This window comes from Elephantulus edwardii, unplaced genomic scaffold, assembly GCF_000299155.1.
Source record: "Elephantulus edwardii isolate Elephantulus edwardi_28Jun2011 unplaced genomic scaffold, EleEdw1.0 scaffold00015, whole genome shotgun sequence".
Taxonomy (NCBI): Eukaryota; Metazoa; Chordata; class Mammalia; order Macroscelidea; family Macroscelididae; genus Elephantulus; species Elephantulus edwardii.
Window position 1 is genome coordinate 17,084,450 of NW_006399765.1, and position 14,614 is coordinate 17,099,063.

The window sequence follows — 14,614 nt, forward strand, 5'->3', positions numbered from 1 at the left end:
AATCGGGATGGGTGTGTCAGAGGCGGTGCGGTTGGCGCAGGATAGAGCAGGGTTTAGGGCTGTTGTGCATAGGGTCGCTATGAGTCGGAAATGACTCGATGGCACATAACAACAACAACCCTGTATTAAGCACCTCTAGTGGTCTAGTGTGTAGGGAGTTGTGCTGCCAACCCAAAGGTGGGTGGTTTGAATCTCCCAACTCATACAAGGGAGAAAGATGGGCAGTCTCCTCTTGTGTGGTTCCAGCCTCTGAAATCTCAATGGAGGACCAACCACAAGTCTATTCCAGCGTGATGGTAGTGAGTTTTGTTTTTTAAAGACATGTGTGTCTTATTGAATCTTCAATAGGTAGTGGGAATAAAGACTCTGGGCTTTTCAGATTATAAAATCACGGCTCAGGGAGGCTAATGGTGCAGAAGCTTCTGGTCCCTGGCTCTGTCCTCTGGTCATTTGTTGTGTGGGTGTTGAGCAGGACTGCCCTCAGCATCAGCAGGGACGTCAGGACAAGGTCAGTAGGCGGTGCTTTGTGTGTGGTGTCTGTGGACACACGAGGTAAAGGAAAGTGGACCGAGGACAGAGCTTTGCTTTTATCATTTTTTGGAATAAACTGATCAAACATTGACTTGTTTCACAGACATTTATGGAAATGTTCTGTCAGCCAGTAAGGGTTGATGAAATGTGAGGCTGGTCCGTCCTGCCGAACCCCTCACTTAGAGGGGACGGGGAGGCCCGGCGCTCAACTGATGGCATGCAGGTCACAGTGCCGGTCACAGGTCCTCGGTTTGCTCCTGCAGGACAGACAATGCTGTGAAGAACCACTGGAACTCCACTATCAGGCGGAAGGTGGACACGGGCAGTTTCCTGAGCGACTCCAAAGACTGCAAACCCCCTGTGTACTTGGTGCTGGAGTTCGAGGAGAAGGACGGTCACCCAATGAATGTCCGCCCCAATGAAGGCCAGGTGAGCTGCTGCCCGAGGCTGTCCAGCCTGTGGCCTGTTTATTCACTTTGATTTTCTAGTTCTCCACTTCTCGTCTTTACCCACAGCAGCTCCTCAGCCTCTTCCAGCAGGCGTGTGTGTGCGACGTTTGGGTTAGCAGTACCGTGCTGTGGACTCTCCTCAGCCTCTTCCAGCAGGCGTGTGTGTGCGACGTTTGGGTTAGCAGTACTGTGCTGTGGACTCTCCTCAGCCTCTTCCAGCAGGCGTGTGTGTGCGCGACGTTTGGGTTAGCAGTACCGTGCTGTGGACTACACATCAGGGCTCCGACCAGCATCTTTGAAAGGATTATCTGTGCGAAAACAAGCTGTCAACAGTAACTGTAGCCCAGATGAGACGTTGTTTAGGGAGTAGTGTTGCTTCCACATTAACAGTATGTTCACTGCCCCTGAGGGTTTCCGTCGAGTTTTTTGAGTAGTTGTTGCGTGCCTTCCAGTCAGAATCAATCCGTAGCTGCCCCTCAGGCAGATTTTGAGAGGTAATTGTCTATCTTCTCCAGAAGAGCATCTGGTGGATTTGAACCGAGTGTCTCACCACCAGAGCTGTTGGCATTCCCTTGTAGATAGATCTTAAAAGAACATAATGCTTAAGGCTGATTTTTCTTTTCTTTTTTATAATCAGTAAAGCTAATATCTTAAAACGGCTTCAGGGATTGTGTTTGGTTGATGGTCTAAAGGTTATGCAGGAGTTTACCCAGCTACCATATTTCCAGGATGTCTGATGCTCTTAAGAACTTGAAATTCTGTTCTTGAATTTTTTTTAAAGAATTAAAAAAAATTTTTTTTATTATTAATTTCAATGAAAATGTACAGAGACTTTGGATTTCCATTCATTCATTGTTGCACTTTTCTTCCTGCCCACCCCTCCCCCATCCAGTATACTCTTCTCTTTGAAAAGTGAAAGAAAAATTCTTTCATTGTTGTTTTACAATCCCTCCCCCCAGTTCCATTCCACTACTGGATTTCTGTCATGACAAACATACCTAATCACATATCCCTTTTAAACAGTTTTCTCCCTCATCTGTTTCAATGCAGTATTCATTATTTATTTAACCCCTCTTTCTCAGTCTCCCCCCAACCCCGAGGTCAGTCCTGTTTTACAACAGTGGCACCATGCACTATTTGTCCCTTTGTGACTGAGATACTTCACTCAGCATAATGTCCTCCAGAGTCACCCATTTTGCATAATATTTCATGAGTTCCTTGTTTTTTTTAATGCAGCATAGTATTCCATTGTGTGAATGTACCACAGCTTCTCTATCCATTTGCTTGTTGATGGGCACTTAGGTTGTTTCCAACTCCTTGCTATTGTGAACAAAGCTGCAGTAAACGTGGGTGTGCATCTATCTGCTTGGATGTCAGTTGTGGTCTCTTCGGGGTATATTCCCAGTCGTGGAATTGCTGGGTCAAATGGTATCTCTATTTGCAACTTTTTGAGAAAGCACCATACTGCCTTCCACAGTGGTTGCACCGTTTTACACTCCCACCAACAGTGAATCAGGGTTCCAGTTTCTCCACAGCCTTGCCAGCATTTGTTGCTTGCTGTTCTGTTAAATTGTGCTATTCTGACTGGGGTGAGATGATATTTCATAGTTGTTTTGATTTGCATCTCTCTTAGAGCTAGGGATTTTGAACATTTCTTCATGTGCTTGTTGGCCATCTGAATGTCTTCTTTGGTGAAATGTTTGTTCATCTCCTGTGCCCTTTTTTCAATTGGATTATTTACCTTTATCTTGTTGTGGTGCAGGTTAGGAATGTTTACACCTGCTTATAGCAGTGTTAGCATCACTGTAATCATAACACAAAAGTTTCTTCACACTGAGTAACCAGCTCCTCCCCAAGCCCTTCATTGGAGCCTGGATGTGTTCAATTCCTGCACCGCCCCAGAGACTTCTGCTCATCCTCTCTCCCACAGGGCTTCAAACTGGTTCATTCCAGTGTGACCCCCTAGATGTTCTGAACCTGAATCTGCATTTTCTCTATCTTGGAGATCTGTAAAAATCTGTTGATTGTGGATTGGAAAGGAAAATTCTCAGCAGGGTGGGCGTTGAACAGGTTTGAAGCCCTTGGGTCTCTCTCATGACAAAAGTCCAGACAGAATGCCCTTGTGTCCAACAGGGAAGCCTTGTGAGCAGCTGGCCTCAGGTGCCCCCCGTCGTGAAGGAAGAGGAAAGCAGCGAGGAGGAGGCTGGGGTCCCCGCCACATCTCAGGAGCGGGAGGCTGTCGCTGCAGAGCCGAGAAGAGCGTGGACCCCAGAGCCCATGGAGGAGTTTCCCCAGCATGAGGACCAGGAGGGCTCCCTGCCCGAAGTGAGCCTGCCCTACAAGTGGGTGGTGGAGGACACCAACCTCCTGAGCCCAGTCGTGGGGTCATCGAGCCTCTCAGAAGCCCTGGACTTAATCGAGTCGGTAATGTGGGTCAGGACACAGCATGGTGGGGCTGTTTCTCTTGGAAGCGTGTGTCCTCCCGTCATGCCACAGCCCTCCGCCATTCACTGAGTTGATGCCGTGTTCTTGGTCCTGAACTTAAGGCTGGGGACGCTTGCCAGTGTTACCCTGCCGTCCATGCCCTCAGGCACCTCCCACTGAGATCACAGGGGTATGCAGAGAGGTACTGACATGTGCTGTGCAGTACGGGGTGGGTGGGTGGGAAGGTCTCCCAAAGGAGGCACCTACATTGAATCTTCAAGGACAGTGTGTCAGGGGACATAGCACTGGAGCAAGTGACTTGGTAGCTCCACTGTTAGGTTGTCCGGAGAAGGGCCTGGGAGTATGGGTTTAGGACTGGTCTTGGTCTGCAGATTTGAGCACAGAGCTGGTGACCACATAGATTGTGTCCCTTGATGAAGAGAGCCCCTTGATGGGGCTACACCTGGAGTGGTCTTTTTTTTTTGTAATTATTTTTAATTTGGTGTACCATTGAATTGGATCCAACTGGAACAGGGCGAGTTTGTCCCTCCTTCTCCAGCAGAGCATCTGGTGGATTTGAACCATGTACCTTCGGGATTGCAGTGCAGCTTCTTGCCACTAGGCCAGTGGAGCTCCCTGAGTGGTCCTTTTTTTATAGCAACCTCAGCTAGGACTGTGGCACTGTGCTCGATGCAAGAGGCTGACAGGGTCGGTGGGGTTCAGAGGAGGCTCCACATTGACCGTCTCCTTGGCCTTCTCTTTCCTCACTGGAAAGGATACTGCTGTTTATTGGGCATCTGCTAAATGCTAGGCTCTGAGCTCCACATTCCCCCCCGAGCAGTCCTGTGGGCGCTGTGTTCTTCGTTTATGCTTTGTGACTGAGTCTGGACTCAGAGAGGTGGAGTAGCATGCCTGGGATCATATAGTAAGAGAACTGGTAGCCTCGGCCTTTGTGCTGTGATGTTGCCCACTGAAGGGTTGAGTGGTGTCTCCAGGGTGGCCATCTGCTCAGATTTTCAAGGGCCCCTGAGCCACTAGGATCAGACCCAACTGCAGGGTGTTTCCGTGTTCCCCTTCCGCCTCCTGAGAAGTTTCAGTGTGGCGTGGGAGCTGGATGTGACAGTTTTATCCAACTGTTCAGCAAGTAGTTCCGAGGCCGCTGCGTGCTGTCCCTGCTTTGGGCTCTAAAGGGGAGTGTCCAGATGTGCGGGGCCCACTCTGTACCTGGAGATGCTGGGTTCGTGGTATTAATCACTATTCTGTTTCTCCCTCCACTTGACAGACAGAGCAGCAGGCAGGCGGGAGCACTCTTAGACTGAGTGCTCACTGATTGCCAAGCCTAATGCTTAATGAGTAATTACAGTGCCTGGTATCTGAGCGTCTGCTGTGTGTCAGGTCTGTTATTCACAAGCTAGTGTGTGCTCTCAGCCAGCCCCTCAACAGTCCAGTGAAGTGGATGGTGAGCTCACCACATGGGAAGGAACTGTCAAGTTAAAGAGGGTCAGAGATTTAAAGTCACACAGCTACTAAGGGCTGGGGGCAGGAGTTAGGCCCCAGCATGCCTGGCTCTAGGCTCAGGTGCTTTTCATGATTTTCCTTCAGGGCTTCTTGGAGGATTCAGAGCATTTGCTGACATTCTGCGTTTCCCTGGCCTGTAGCCTTTGCTCACGGTAGTCCTAATAGGGTCTCTCTGGTCATTTGGGTTCCTGTCATTTTTGAGGCCTCTCTGCTATGGGATTTGTTGCTGGGAGTGTGGGCCTATGATCAGCATGGCCCCTAAGCTGGCCTCGACCATATGGAGGGAGCTGCCCCATTCTCCTGCATGTTCCAGGGACCAGAAATCACCACAGTGGGGATAGGGGTGGGGGTGGGGGTGTCTGGATGTACTTAGAGCTAAGATGCCAATAACTGGGGGACCTTTTATTTTCTGACCTGTTGGCTTGGGTTATGGTCTAGTGAGTAAATCCTGGAATGACGTGAGTACTGCTCAGTGACCTCAAGCAGGTCACCTGTCCCAGGCTTAGATCCTTTATGTGAAAGGAGAAATGTAGATCCCCTCGAGATGGGGCTGTGAGGACTGGAATCATCTGTGAAGGGCCGTGGTGGGCCTGGCCTAAGCCGAGTGCCCTCCGGGAACATTCAGCTGGTGCCTCTTACCCAAGAGGGTGGCCGTGGACTCAAAGCCCTGACCATGTCGCAGCTCTGGGCCCACTAGCTCCCCCTCAAGGAATCTGCACTGAAGAAATGTTTGAAGATACAAGAGAAGAAAGCTACTAAACCAAGAAGTGACAAAAAGGGTTATTTAGTTAGTTAGTTAGTCATTCATTCATTCATTTTAAATTTTGAAAGATTAGGGATGTCCAACAGAAGGGAAATGAAAAGTGCTGGTAGTTATGTTGTTGTTGAGTACTGTTGAGTTGGAACCGACCCGTAGCTGACCCATACAGGTTTCAGAGGCAGGACTGCACAACCTTCCACAACGGTGGATTCGAGCTCTGCCTTTGGGTTTGCAGCACAATTTCTCACAATTAGGCCACCAGGGCTCCCTGTGATGGGATGTTTTATAGCCATAGAAATTCTATCTTATAAAAGTTGACAGAGTTGTGAATTTTTTTAAAAACAACCATAATAACAACAACATTTGTTACTATTTAATTCATAGGTAACAGAATTAGGTATTATTATCGTTCCCTGTTTTCTCTGGCTCAGAGAGGGTAGGAGACTTGTTGACGTCACACAGCTGGTAAGTCCAGGGGCGAGAGACAGACCCCAGAGACCTCAGACTCCTTACCACACTTAACCTGCCACTCTCGGGAAAGTGAAAGCATTTATCTGCTGCTCCTGTCCCGCCGGATCTGCAGGAATTTCAGATGAGAGGAGAAAGAAGCAGGCTGTAGAAATGAGTTCTAGAAAGATCAGAATATCCTGTATCATTTGTTATTGTTGCCTTAGGGGCCGTTGAGTCAGTTTCAGCACATAGTGACCCTTGGTGACAGAACTGCCTGTGGCGTTTTCTGGGCTTTGTGTCTATGGGAGCAGCCCCCAGGCTCTTCTTCACCGTGAGGTGACTTTGAAGCACTGACCATTCATTTAGCAGCTCAGTGCATAACCATTGCCCCTTTCTGTCATTTAGAGACACATGTAAGTGGTTAAAAAAAAAAGGATTTGTTAAATGCTAAATTTAAGTTGTTCTGTTATGGACTGTTGTGTTAGAACTGAGTCAAAGCTGACACACAGCAGTTTTCGGAGGTTGTAAATCACTCGGGAGGAGGTGGCCTGTCTTTCTCCCTCGGAGCGGCTGGTGGATCTGAACCGGGTGTCTTTGGGTTGGCAGTGCACCTCTTTATTTATTACTAAGCCACCAGAGCGCCGGTGGTTGTTGTTTACTGTCAGATTGGAACTGACTCATAGCCGACCCACCAGTGGGTTTTGAGAGGCAGTAAATCACACAGGAGGAGACTGCCCATCTTCTCCTACACAGCAGCTAGTGGATTTGAACAGCCTGCCTTTGGGTTGGCAGCACAACTCCTTACCACAGGTCCCCAGAGCTTCTCAGCGGTGGGCTCCTCACTGACAGAATTTGCTCAAGGTGGTGGTTGGCACCGGGCTTCAGTACGGTTTTATTCCTTAGGCTTATTGATGGTTCTCTTGAGTTTTCATTCTTTTTTATTTTTTGGTGTGTGTGTGTTTCTTGATATTAAAATATTGCATGAAGCAGGGTTTTAAAAAAATTTTTTATTCTAATTTTTTCTGTACTCTCAAATCAGATTTGACTGGGACAGGAAGAGATTGTCCCTTGTTCTCCAGCAAAGCATCTGGTGGATTCAAACCTCATATGTCTGGGATTGCAGTGCAGCTTCTTGCCCCTAGGCCACCAGAGCTCCCTGCATGAAGCAGGTTTTTTTAAAAAAAATAACAGCAGGCTGCCATATGAACAGCATGGCTTCAGCTATGTTTAAAAATCCGGATAAATAGATACAGAAGCATCCAAGAGGAAATGGGGGACATCAATGACTGTTCCTGGGCTGGGGACTGTGTGTCACGTGCCTTTGATTTCCCTTAGCACATGAGTTGTGCCGTATTTATTCGAGTAGCAAAGGAGGATAATTGTCCTCTTTTCCCCTCCTCTCTGGCAGGACCCTGATGCTTGGTGTGACCTGAGTAAGTTTGACCTGCCCGAGGAGCCGTCCGCAGAGGTCAGCATGAGCACTAGCCCGGTGCAGCCTGAGGCACTGCGGCAGGTACAGGTGCCCAGTGTGACGGAGTACCGCCTGGACGGCCACACCATCTCGGACCTGAGCCGGAGCAGCCGGGGCGAGCTCATCCCCATCTCCCCGAGCACCGATGTCGGCGGCCTGGGCATTGGCACGCCGCCCTCCATGCTCAAGCGGCAGAAGAAGAGGCGTGTGGCTCTGTCGCCGCCGGTCACGGAGAACAGTGCCAGCCTCTCCTTCCTGGACTCCTGCCTCACGCCCAAGAGCACGCCCGTCAAGACCCTGCCCTTCTCACCCTCCCAGGTGTGTGCCCGATCGCCCACAAGCGTGCCTGCTCCGCAGGTACTCGGAGGTTTGCGTGCCAAGCCGTGTGCTGAAGGCCGGGGACACCACTGCCACCACATGTCATCCAGTCATCCCTGCCTCTCTGCAGCCCCATTATGTCAGGCTAGACCTGTGCTCCGTGGCTTTTATTTTAATATCTTGTACCTGATACAGGCCCTGGTCTTTGCTATCACTTGTTATGCATCAGAGAGTTGGACAATGACTAAGGAGGATAGAAGGAGAATTGATGCCTTTGAGCTGTGGTGCTGGAGAAGAGTATTGAATGTACCCTGGACTGCCAGGAAAACAAACAGGTTCATCCTGGAGAAGGTTAAACCAGGCTACTCCTTGGAGGCAAGGATTCTGGGGCTTCGTCTGACATACTTTGTACATGTTGTAAGGAGGGACCGGTCCTTGGAGAAGGACATTATGCTTGGTAGGGTGAAGGGACAGTGCAGGAGGGGAAGACCCTCTATGAGGTGGATTGATTCAGTGACTGGGGTAATCAGATGGGTGAGTCAGAGACAGTGCGATTGGTCCAGGACAGAGCCGAGTTAGGGCTGTTGTACATACGGTCACTGTGAGTCGCAGGCAACTCGATGGCACATAACAACAACAGCAGCGTGCACAGTGGAACGAAAATAGGCTCCCACACACACTGTTTAGCATCACTGATTGTGGTCTTCAGCATGTCAACACTGTCATTCCGTTCTTGTCATCGCAATCCCATCAGTTCAGTCTCACAGTCCAGCTCTTACCTTGTCACCTGTGCTCCAGAGTCACTTGTCCACTGGATTTCATTTGGATACATTTAAAAAAATCCATAAGGTTTTCGATGGTACTTTTCAGCAGTAGATTGCCAGGCCTTTCCTCTGCAGTGCCTCTGAGCAGACTCGAATCGCCAGCCTGTGGTGGGCTGCTGAGTGCGTGAACTGTTTGCCCCACTTGTTTGCGCTCTGGGGTGAGTGAGGCTGAGCTGGGCCCCTGCTCCCATGATGCTTATCCTCTGGTAGGAACATCCACTCAGTAGAAAAGACCCACGTTAAGTGTGTTAGAGGGTGTGAGAGAAAGGCCATGGTGCCGCAAGGGGATCTAGGCAGCGGGTCCAGCAAGGGGAATGACGTCCGCTCAGGAAGCAGTGGTAGCTGGACAAAGACAAGGAGGGAAAGAGGACTCGGGGCTTTGTTAAAGGAGTCGGTCTGGTACACACTTACTTTGGGCCAGGTTTGCCAGTATTGGCACTAGGGAGCTGCTGGAGCAGGCACAGACCCAGCCCTTGAAGAGGAAAGCTAGCGTTGAGAACAGGCTTAGGATGAAATGATCGGAATGTTGTATGGATTGTGTTGTGATGACAGCGGTTAGTGAGTTCCTGGGCACATTGTGCTCTGGGGGCTGCTTCCACGGCTGCTGTGTGCATTGCGCCCGGTGTTAGAGGAACACCCAGGAGGGGCTCTGTTCCTGGAGGTGAGGGGCGGGCCTCAGGCTCCTGGGAGGTGTCCACGCCGGGGCTTGTGGATCTGCTTGCAGGAAGAGCACTTAGTGACAGGTGTATTGTGGGGCTGTGATGGGTGGTCAGGAAGCAGGCGGGGACCTTGACAGGGCCCAGGTGCACCTTCATTCGGCTGCTAACAGAAAGGTTAGCAATTTGGACTCACAGCAGTTCCTTGGCAGAAAGACCTGGCAATCTCCTGTAAAGATGGCAGGGTGGGATGGACGGACACACAGATGCACTTGCCTAGAGAAAACCCTAAGGGACAGTTCTGCTCTGCCGTCTAGATGGTGCTATGAGTTGACATTCCTTGCTGGCTCACAGCAGCAGTGACAGGTGTGGTCTAGGATACGTCCGTGAGGAGGCTGGAATGAAGGGTGCATTAAGGAGAGGTAGATCCTGGTGTTTTCATGTGGCCCAAACAGAAGCAAGAGGGCTGGAGCTTTGGCCCTCCCTGGCTCTGCTCCCTCCTGGGGTGTCCAGAGGTGCTGTGTTGCAGGTGGCCTCCTCCTCATCTGCGTGCTGGGATGGCCAGTGTGTTTCCAAGAGGTCCCAGGGAGGCCTGGACACTGAGGACGAACGGGAGCTCTGAGCTGCGTCAACAACAGCCCAAGGTGACAGGGCATGGAGGCCACCTTCTCCCGAGAGCCCTTGACGCGAGGGACAGCGATGCAGGTGGCTTTCCATCCAGCTCGCGCCCGCACCGCCAGGACTTTAGGGGTAGAGGGCAGTGCTTCAGGGTGCAGGCTTTGGTGTCTGGTGGAAGCTCGAGCCTCATCTGTAGGAGTCGGTGCAGGATTCCAATCCTCAGTTTCCTCTGTAAAAGAGGACAGTAACAGTACCTACAGCTCAGTAGTTGTGCGATTGCCTGAGATTATGACAGTGCTTGTTAGCCCAGTGCCGGACATGAGGAGGTCTCTGTGGACACCACCATCGTCCCTCCCCTGTGACCTTGCAGATTTATGACTTCAGCCAAGGCAGTCACCTTTCTTTGCTTTAAATGCATGGCAAGCAAGACCTAAGGGTGAAAGTTAACCTTCCAGCCAGCCTGGGAAAACTAGGATTGAGGGCAAGGAAAACCCCGAGAACTATGGGAAACCACTCTGGGCCCTGCCCCATCTTCCCCACTTTCTTACTCCCTTGAACCCGGGAGATGGGATTCTCCTGGGTCAGCAGAGGACCCCCGGATCACAGAGCGAGCACATCCAATGCAAGGACCCCAGGGCCTTCCGCCTCCGCCAGGGACCCTGGTCCACATGCAGGTCACTGTCGTGTCTTTTGTCTTTCCTTTCTCCTGCAGTTTCTGAACTTCTGGACCAAACAGGACACACTGGACCTTGAGAGCCCCTCGCTGACGTCCACCCCTGTGTGCAGTCAGAAGGTGGTGGTCACCACACCCCTGCACCGGGACAAGACGCCACTGCACCACAAACACGCTGCGTGAGTGTGGACCCCCCCACCCCACTGCTGACTCAGCCCCTTTTGACTTGGGTTTGACTTTCCCCGCTCTCCCCAGTCAACAGGCAGCCTGGGGGTACGGGAGTGCTCGGGAGAGACCTCGCCTGCGTTTCCCTCCCCTCCTCGCTGCCCACTGTACCTCCTCATTCTTGTCAGTACAGGGTGCCATATTGCTTCTGTTTTGGGGTTCCTCTCTGTTTTCGTTTGTAGTACTGTTAAGTGCCTTGAGTTGGAGCCGACTCCTAACTTACACTACCAGGTGTTCAGAGGCCGTAACTCACAGGAGGAGGTTTCATGTCTTGCTCCCTCGGAGCACCTAGCAGATTTGAACTGTGTGCCTTTGGGTTGGCAGCACAACCCCTTTCGGCTAAGCCACCAGAGCTGTACCTTCTTGTAGGGAGGTCTCCAGAGGGAGACCAGATTGCTACAAAAGACCTTTGTGGAAGGTTGCAAATCCAGTGTGAGGTTGCAAATCCGTTGTGTGACATAGTCTTCTTACATTATAGGCAGAAGTGTCCCCAACCTTCTAGGCATTGAAGTCTGTGTGGGGGTGAGGAACCCCTACCTGCCCACCTCTGGGAACTGGAGGATTGGCTAACGATACCTTATTTCTGGAATGATCTGTGATCCCTTTCCTTAGCAACCAGTCTCTTACTAGTTACCTGAAGTATAACATAGAAAATTTCATGAGAAATGATTCTGCAAGCCAGATTCTGGACTTTAAACTCCTAAACAGATATACTGGAACACAGAGGCATTTCTTAGTTGGATGATGTGTTTCTTAAAGTTGTTTTCCAGAGAGGAGTGAGGCACTGAGGGGTGAGATCTGAGCTTTCTCACTAAGGAGCTATGTAACATTGTTTTTTAAGCAGCAGGAGTAATAATTTGGTTGGACAGAAAAATCTCAGGGGAGAATAGTTTGTGTTGTGAGGTCTGTTATTCCTTTGCTTTTTCTGTCTTCAGGCTTTTGGGTTTTGTTCTTTGGTAGGTTTTTTGGGTTTGGGTTGGTTTTTGTAGTTTTCCTTGTAATTTATCAGAGGATATACAGGTGTAGTGTCTTTCTTTTCTTTTCCTAGTTTTCATTTCCACCTAAAGGCTGAAACCTTGAGCTGAGAGGAGGTTCGAGCTGCCAGTCCTTTAATTGTTGCTCCTCTGATGTCTTCCCTTTTCTCCTGTCTTTAGAATCCGATTCTTTGTAGGCTAGTTCTGTCTCTGTGCTTCTCTTCCATCTTTCTATTCCCAGTCGTAAGCCCATTCTTTGTCTTTTTTGAGAATATGGGACGGGAGTTTTGTGCAGTTGAGTCTGGTTTGCAAGTTGCCTGGTCTACGAGATTGCGTTTTCCCCTCTCTAAGCCACCTTCTGGGTTTGCTACTCAGGTTAGTGTCCTCCTAACAAGTTCACTCTCACTTCTTACAGCGACACAGAGGGTGTGGGTTATTGCTGTTATGTGCCATTGAGTCGCCTGCCACTCATAGAGACTCTGTATCACAGCTCTGAGCCCTGCTCTATCCTGAGCCAGTCTTCTCTTCTCTGACACACCTACCCCCATTACCCCCCTCACGGAGTTCAATCCATCCCATCAAAGGTCTTCCTCTTTTGCGCTGTCTCTCCTCCGTCCCCATCATGAGGGTCTGGGACTTTGTCCCGTTTCCTGCAGACATTCTGAGCCTCGTGGAGATGTCTGATCTGTGGTTCAGATGTATGTCTTCAGCTGAATGCTTAAATTTGACCAGCCTCTCTGTCTCTGCTCACCCTTGCCGCGTGTGGTCTCCCCGTGTCCTGTAGGAAGATGGGGCTTCGGGATGAGAGTGTGTGGATCTCCTTTAATCTTAGTCCTGAGGAAGGAAGAAAGGATCACTGTCTGTCCATGTTCTAGTGTTTTCTCTTCCCATGGACCCTTCAACAGGCGAGGCATTGGGCCTGGAGTGGTGACCAGAGGGACCGCGTCTCAGAGTGGACCTCTGCCCCAACTTCCTAAAGTACCTTGGGCGTTTCTTCCCTTGCCTGCTAACTGTCTCACTGAGCCCTGGGGACCCAGCCTTGGTGTCTCTGGCCCTGTGGTTCTGGGGGAGACATTGTGCCCTGGGGGAGTCTCTGTTGTCGGAGCTGGAGTGTTGTAATTTTTTTTTCCCTCTTTCAGTTGTTGGAATAAATGTAATTACATTGGCCCACTCAAGATTTTTTTTCAGATGTACAGTTCATTGGTACCAGTTACACTGATTATGTTGTGCAACTGTTGCCTTAAACGCTTGCCAAATTTCCCATCACCATAAGCAGAAGCTTACTGCCTCTTAAAGGAGTTGGCATTTGTCCATGGTCAGCCGACCCTGATCCCCGGATCTGAAGTCCAATTCTGTTCTTCTCCCCGTTGGGCCATTGCCGACAAGAAAGCATGTCTTGGCAGGTCTACATCCGAGAGAAGCCTCTTTATCCCTGTAGACGGCATTCACCGAGTTATTCCCGCTCCATGGCCCTGTTCCCCACTGTGATTATTTTGTGGAGTCTTGTGAGGACACAGTAAACCGAGCCCGTGTGGGGCGGAGCTCCTCTCCTGCCTGGCTTCTCCTCCTCCTCGCACCCCGCTGCCTGCTCTGCATTGTGGCACCCGCTCTCCAGAGAGCCTGGGGGACGGATGTGCTCTTCCTTCCTGGCTCTCTTTGCTGGGTCCCGATTTTGTCGAGAGTCACCATGGACGTGTGTGCACCAGTCACACATCTGGGTCTCCTCAGCCCCGTTTTCTCGTTTCTGAGCGTGGTCCTTCCTCTAACTCTGAGGTGGAAAGCTGCCTGGGTGTGAGTGGACAGAGCTGTGGGAAAGGAGCTGGTACTGGGGGTTTCCTCCCTGTATCTGAGGCCAGTGGTCCCAGCAGATGGGAGGAGGAGGAGGAGGCAGGTGGTGTGGGAATGGAGTGGTGACTGTCCATCCCCACCCCTTCTCTGAACCCACTTCTCCGACTCCTCACAGGTTTGTAACCCCAGAGCAGAAGTACGCCATGGACAACACTCCCCACACGCCGACCCCCTTCAAGAATGCCCTGGAGAAATACGGACCCCTGAGGCCCCTGGTACGTGGTGTGGTTGGCAGAGTTCCACGGAGGGCTCTCAGAGGCTCATCCGCCCATTTCTGGTTCATACAGCCCTCTTCTGAGCTCTCCGCTGTAGTTCTTCCAACAACCCTGAGAAGCTGCACACATAGAGAGCAGAGGAAATCTGGGCTGACTGCTGCTGTTAGAGATGACAGTTACAGCACAGGACTGTCGAGGGTTAATGGAGGGAACTGGGGATGCTCCCAGCCCACTGCACACAGGCTTTCAGGGAGCTGGGGTCATCTGTCCACCTACATGAAGTGACACAGTTAATGGATAGGACTGTAGGAGGTCAGCTTCTCCTGTGCACAGCCCATCATGGTGCTGGGTGCTTGGACCTGCCCTGCTGTCCCCTTGAGTGTGGGTGTGCTCACTCCAGGCAGTGTCCACGCTCACTCAGCTTGTGTCCAGTGCCTCATGTGGGCGGCCTCTGCCCCTGTCCACAGCCCCAGACCCCACACCTGGAGGAGGACCTGAAGGAGGTACTGCGCTCGGAGGCCGGCATCGAGCTCATCATTGAGGATGATGTGAAGCCAGAGAAGCAGAAGAGGAAGCCAGGGGTGAGTGGGTGAGGGCGGGGGGATCTGGAGCTGCGTGTGTGTGTGTGAGAGAGAGAGAGATCACCTGCAGCCTGGAGGG

The 14,614-nt window shown here is 51.0% G+C and overlaps 1 protein-coding gene across 2 annotated transcripts in view; it reads left to right on the plus strand.

Moving 5' to 3' along the window:
- MYBL2 (v-myb avian myeloblastosis viral oncogene homolog-like 2) overlaps positions 1-14,614 on the plus strand; it is a 40,498-nt gene that overhangs the window by 22,578 nt on the left and 3,306 nt on the right. For both annotated transcript variants that reach the window (XM_006881538.1, XM_006881539.1), the window contains 6 exons: positions 795-960; positions 3,114-3,404; positions 7,541-7,921; positions 10,732-10,871; positions 13,855-13,954; positions 14,422-14,535. In XM_006881538.1, the coding sequence (XP_006881600.1) occupies positions 795-960; positions 3,114-3,404; positions 7,541-7,921; positions 10,732-10,871; positions 13,855-13,954; positions 14,422-14,535 (1,192 nt within the window). The remainder of the gene's footprint in view (positions 1-794; positions 961-3,113; positions 3,405-7,540; positions 7,922-10,731; positions 10,872-13,854; positions 13,955-14,421; positions 14,536-14,614) is intronic.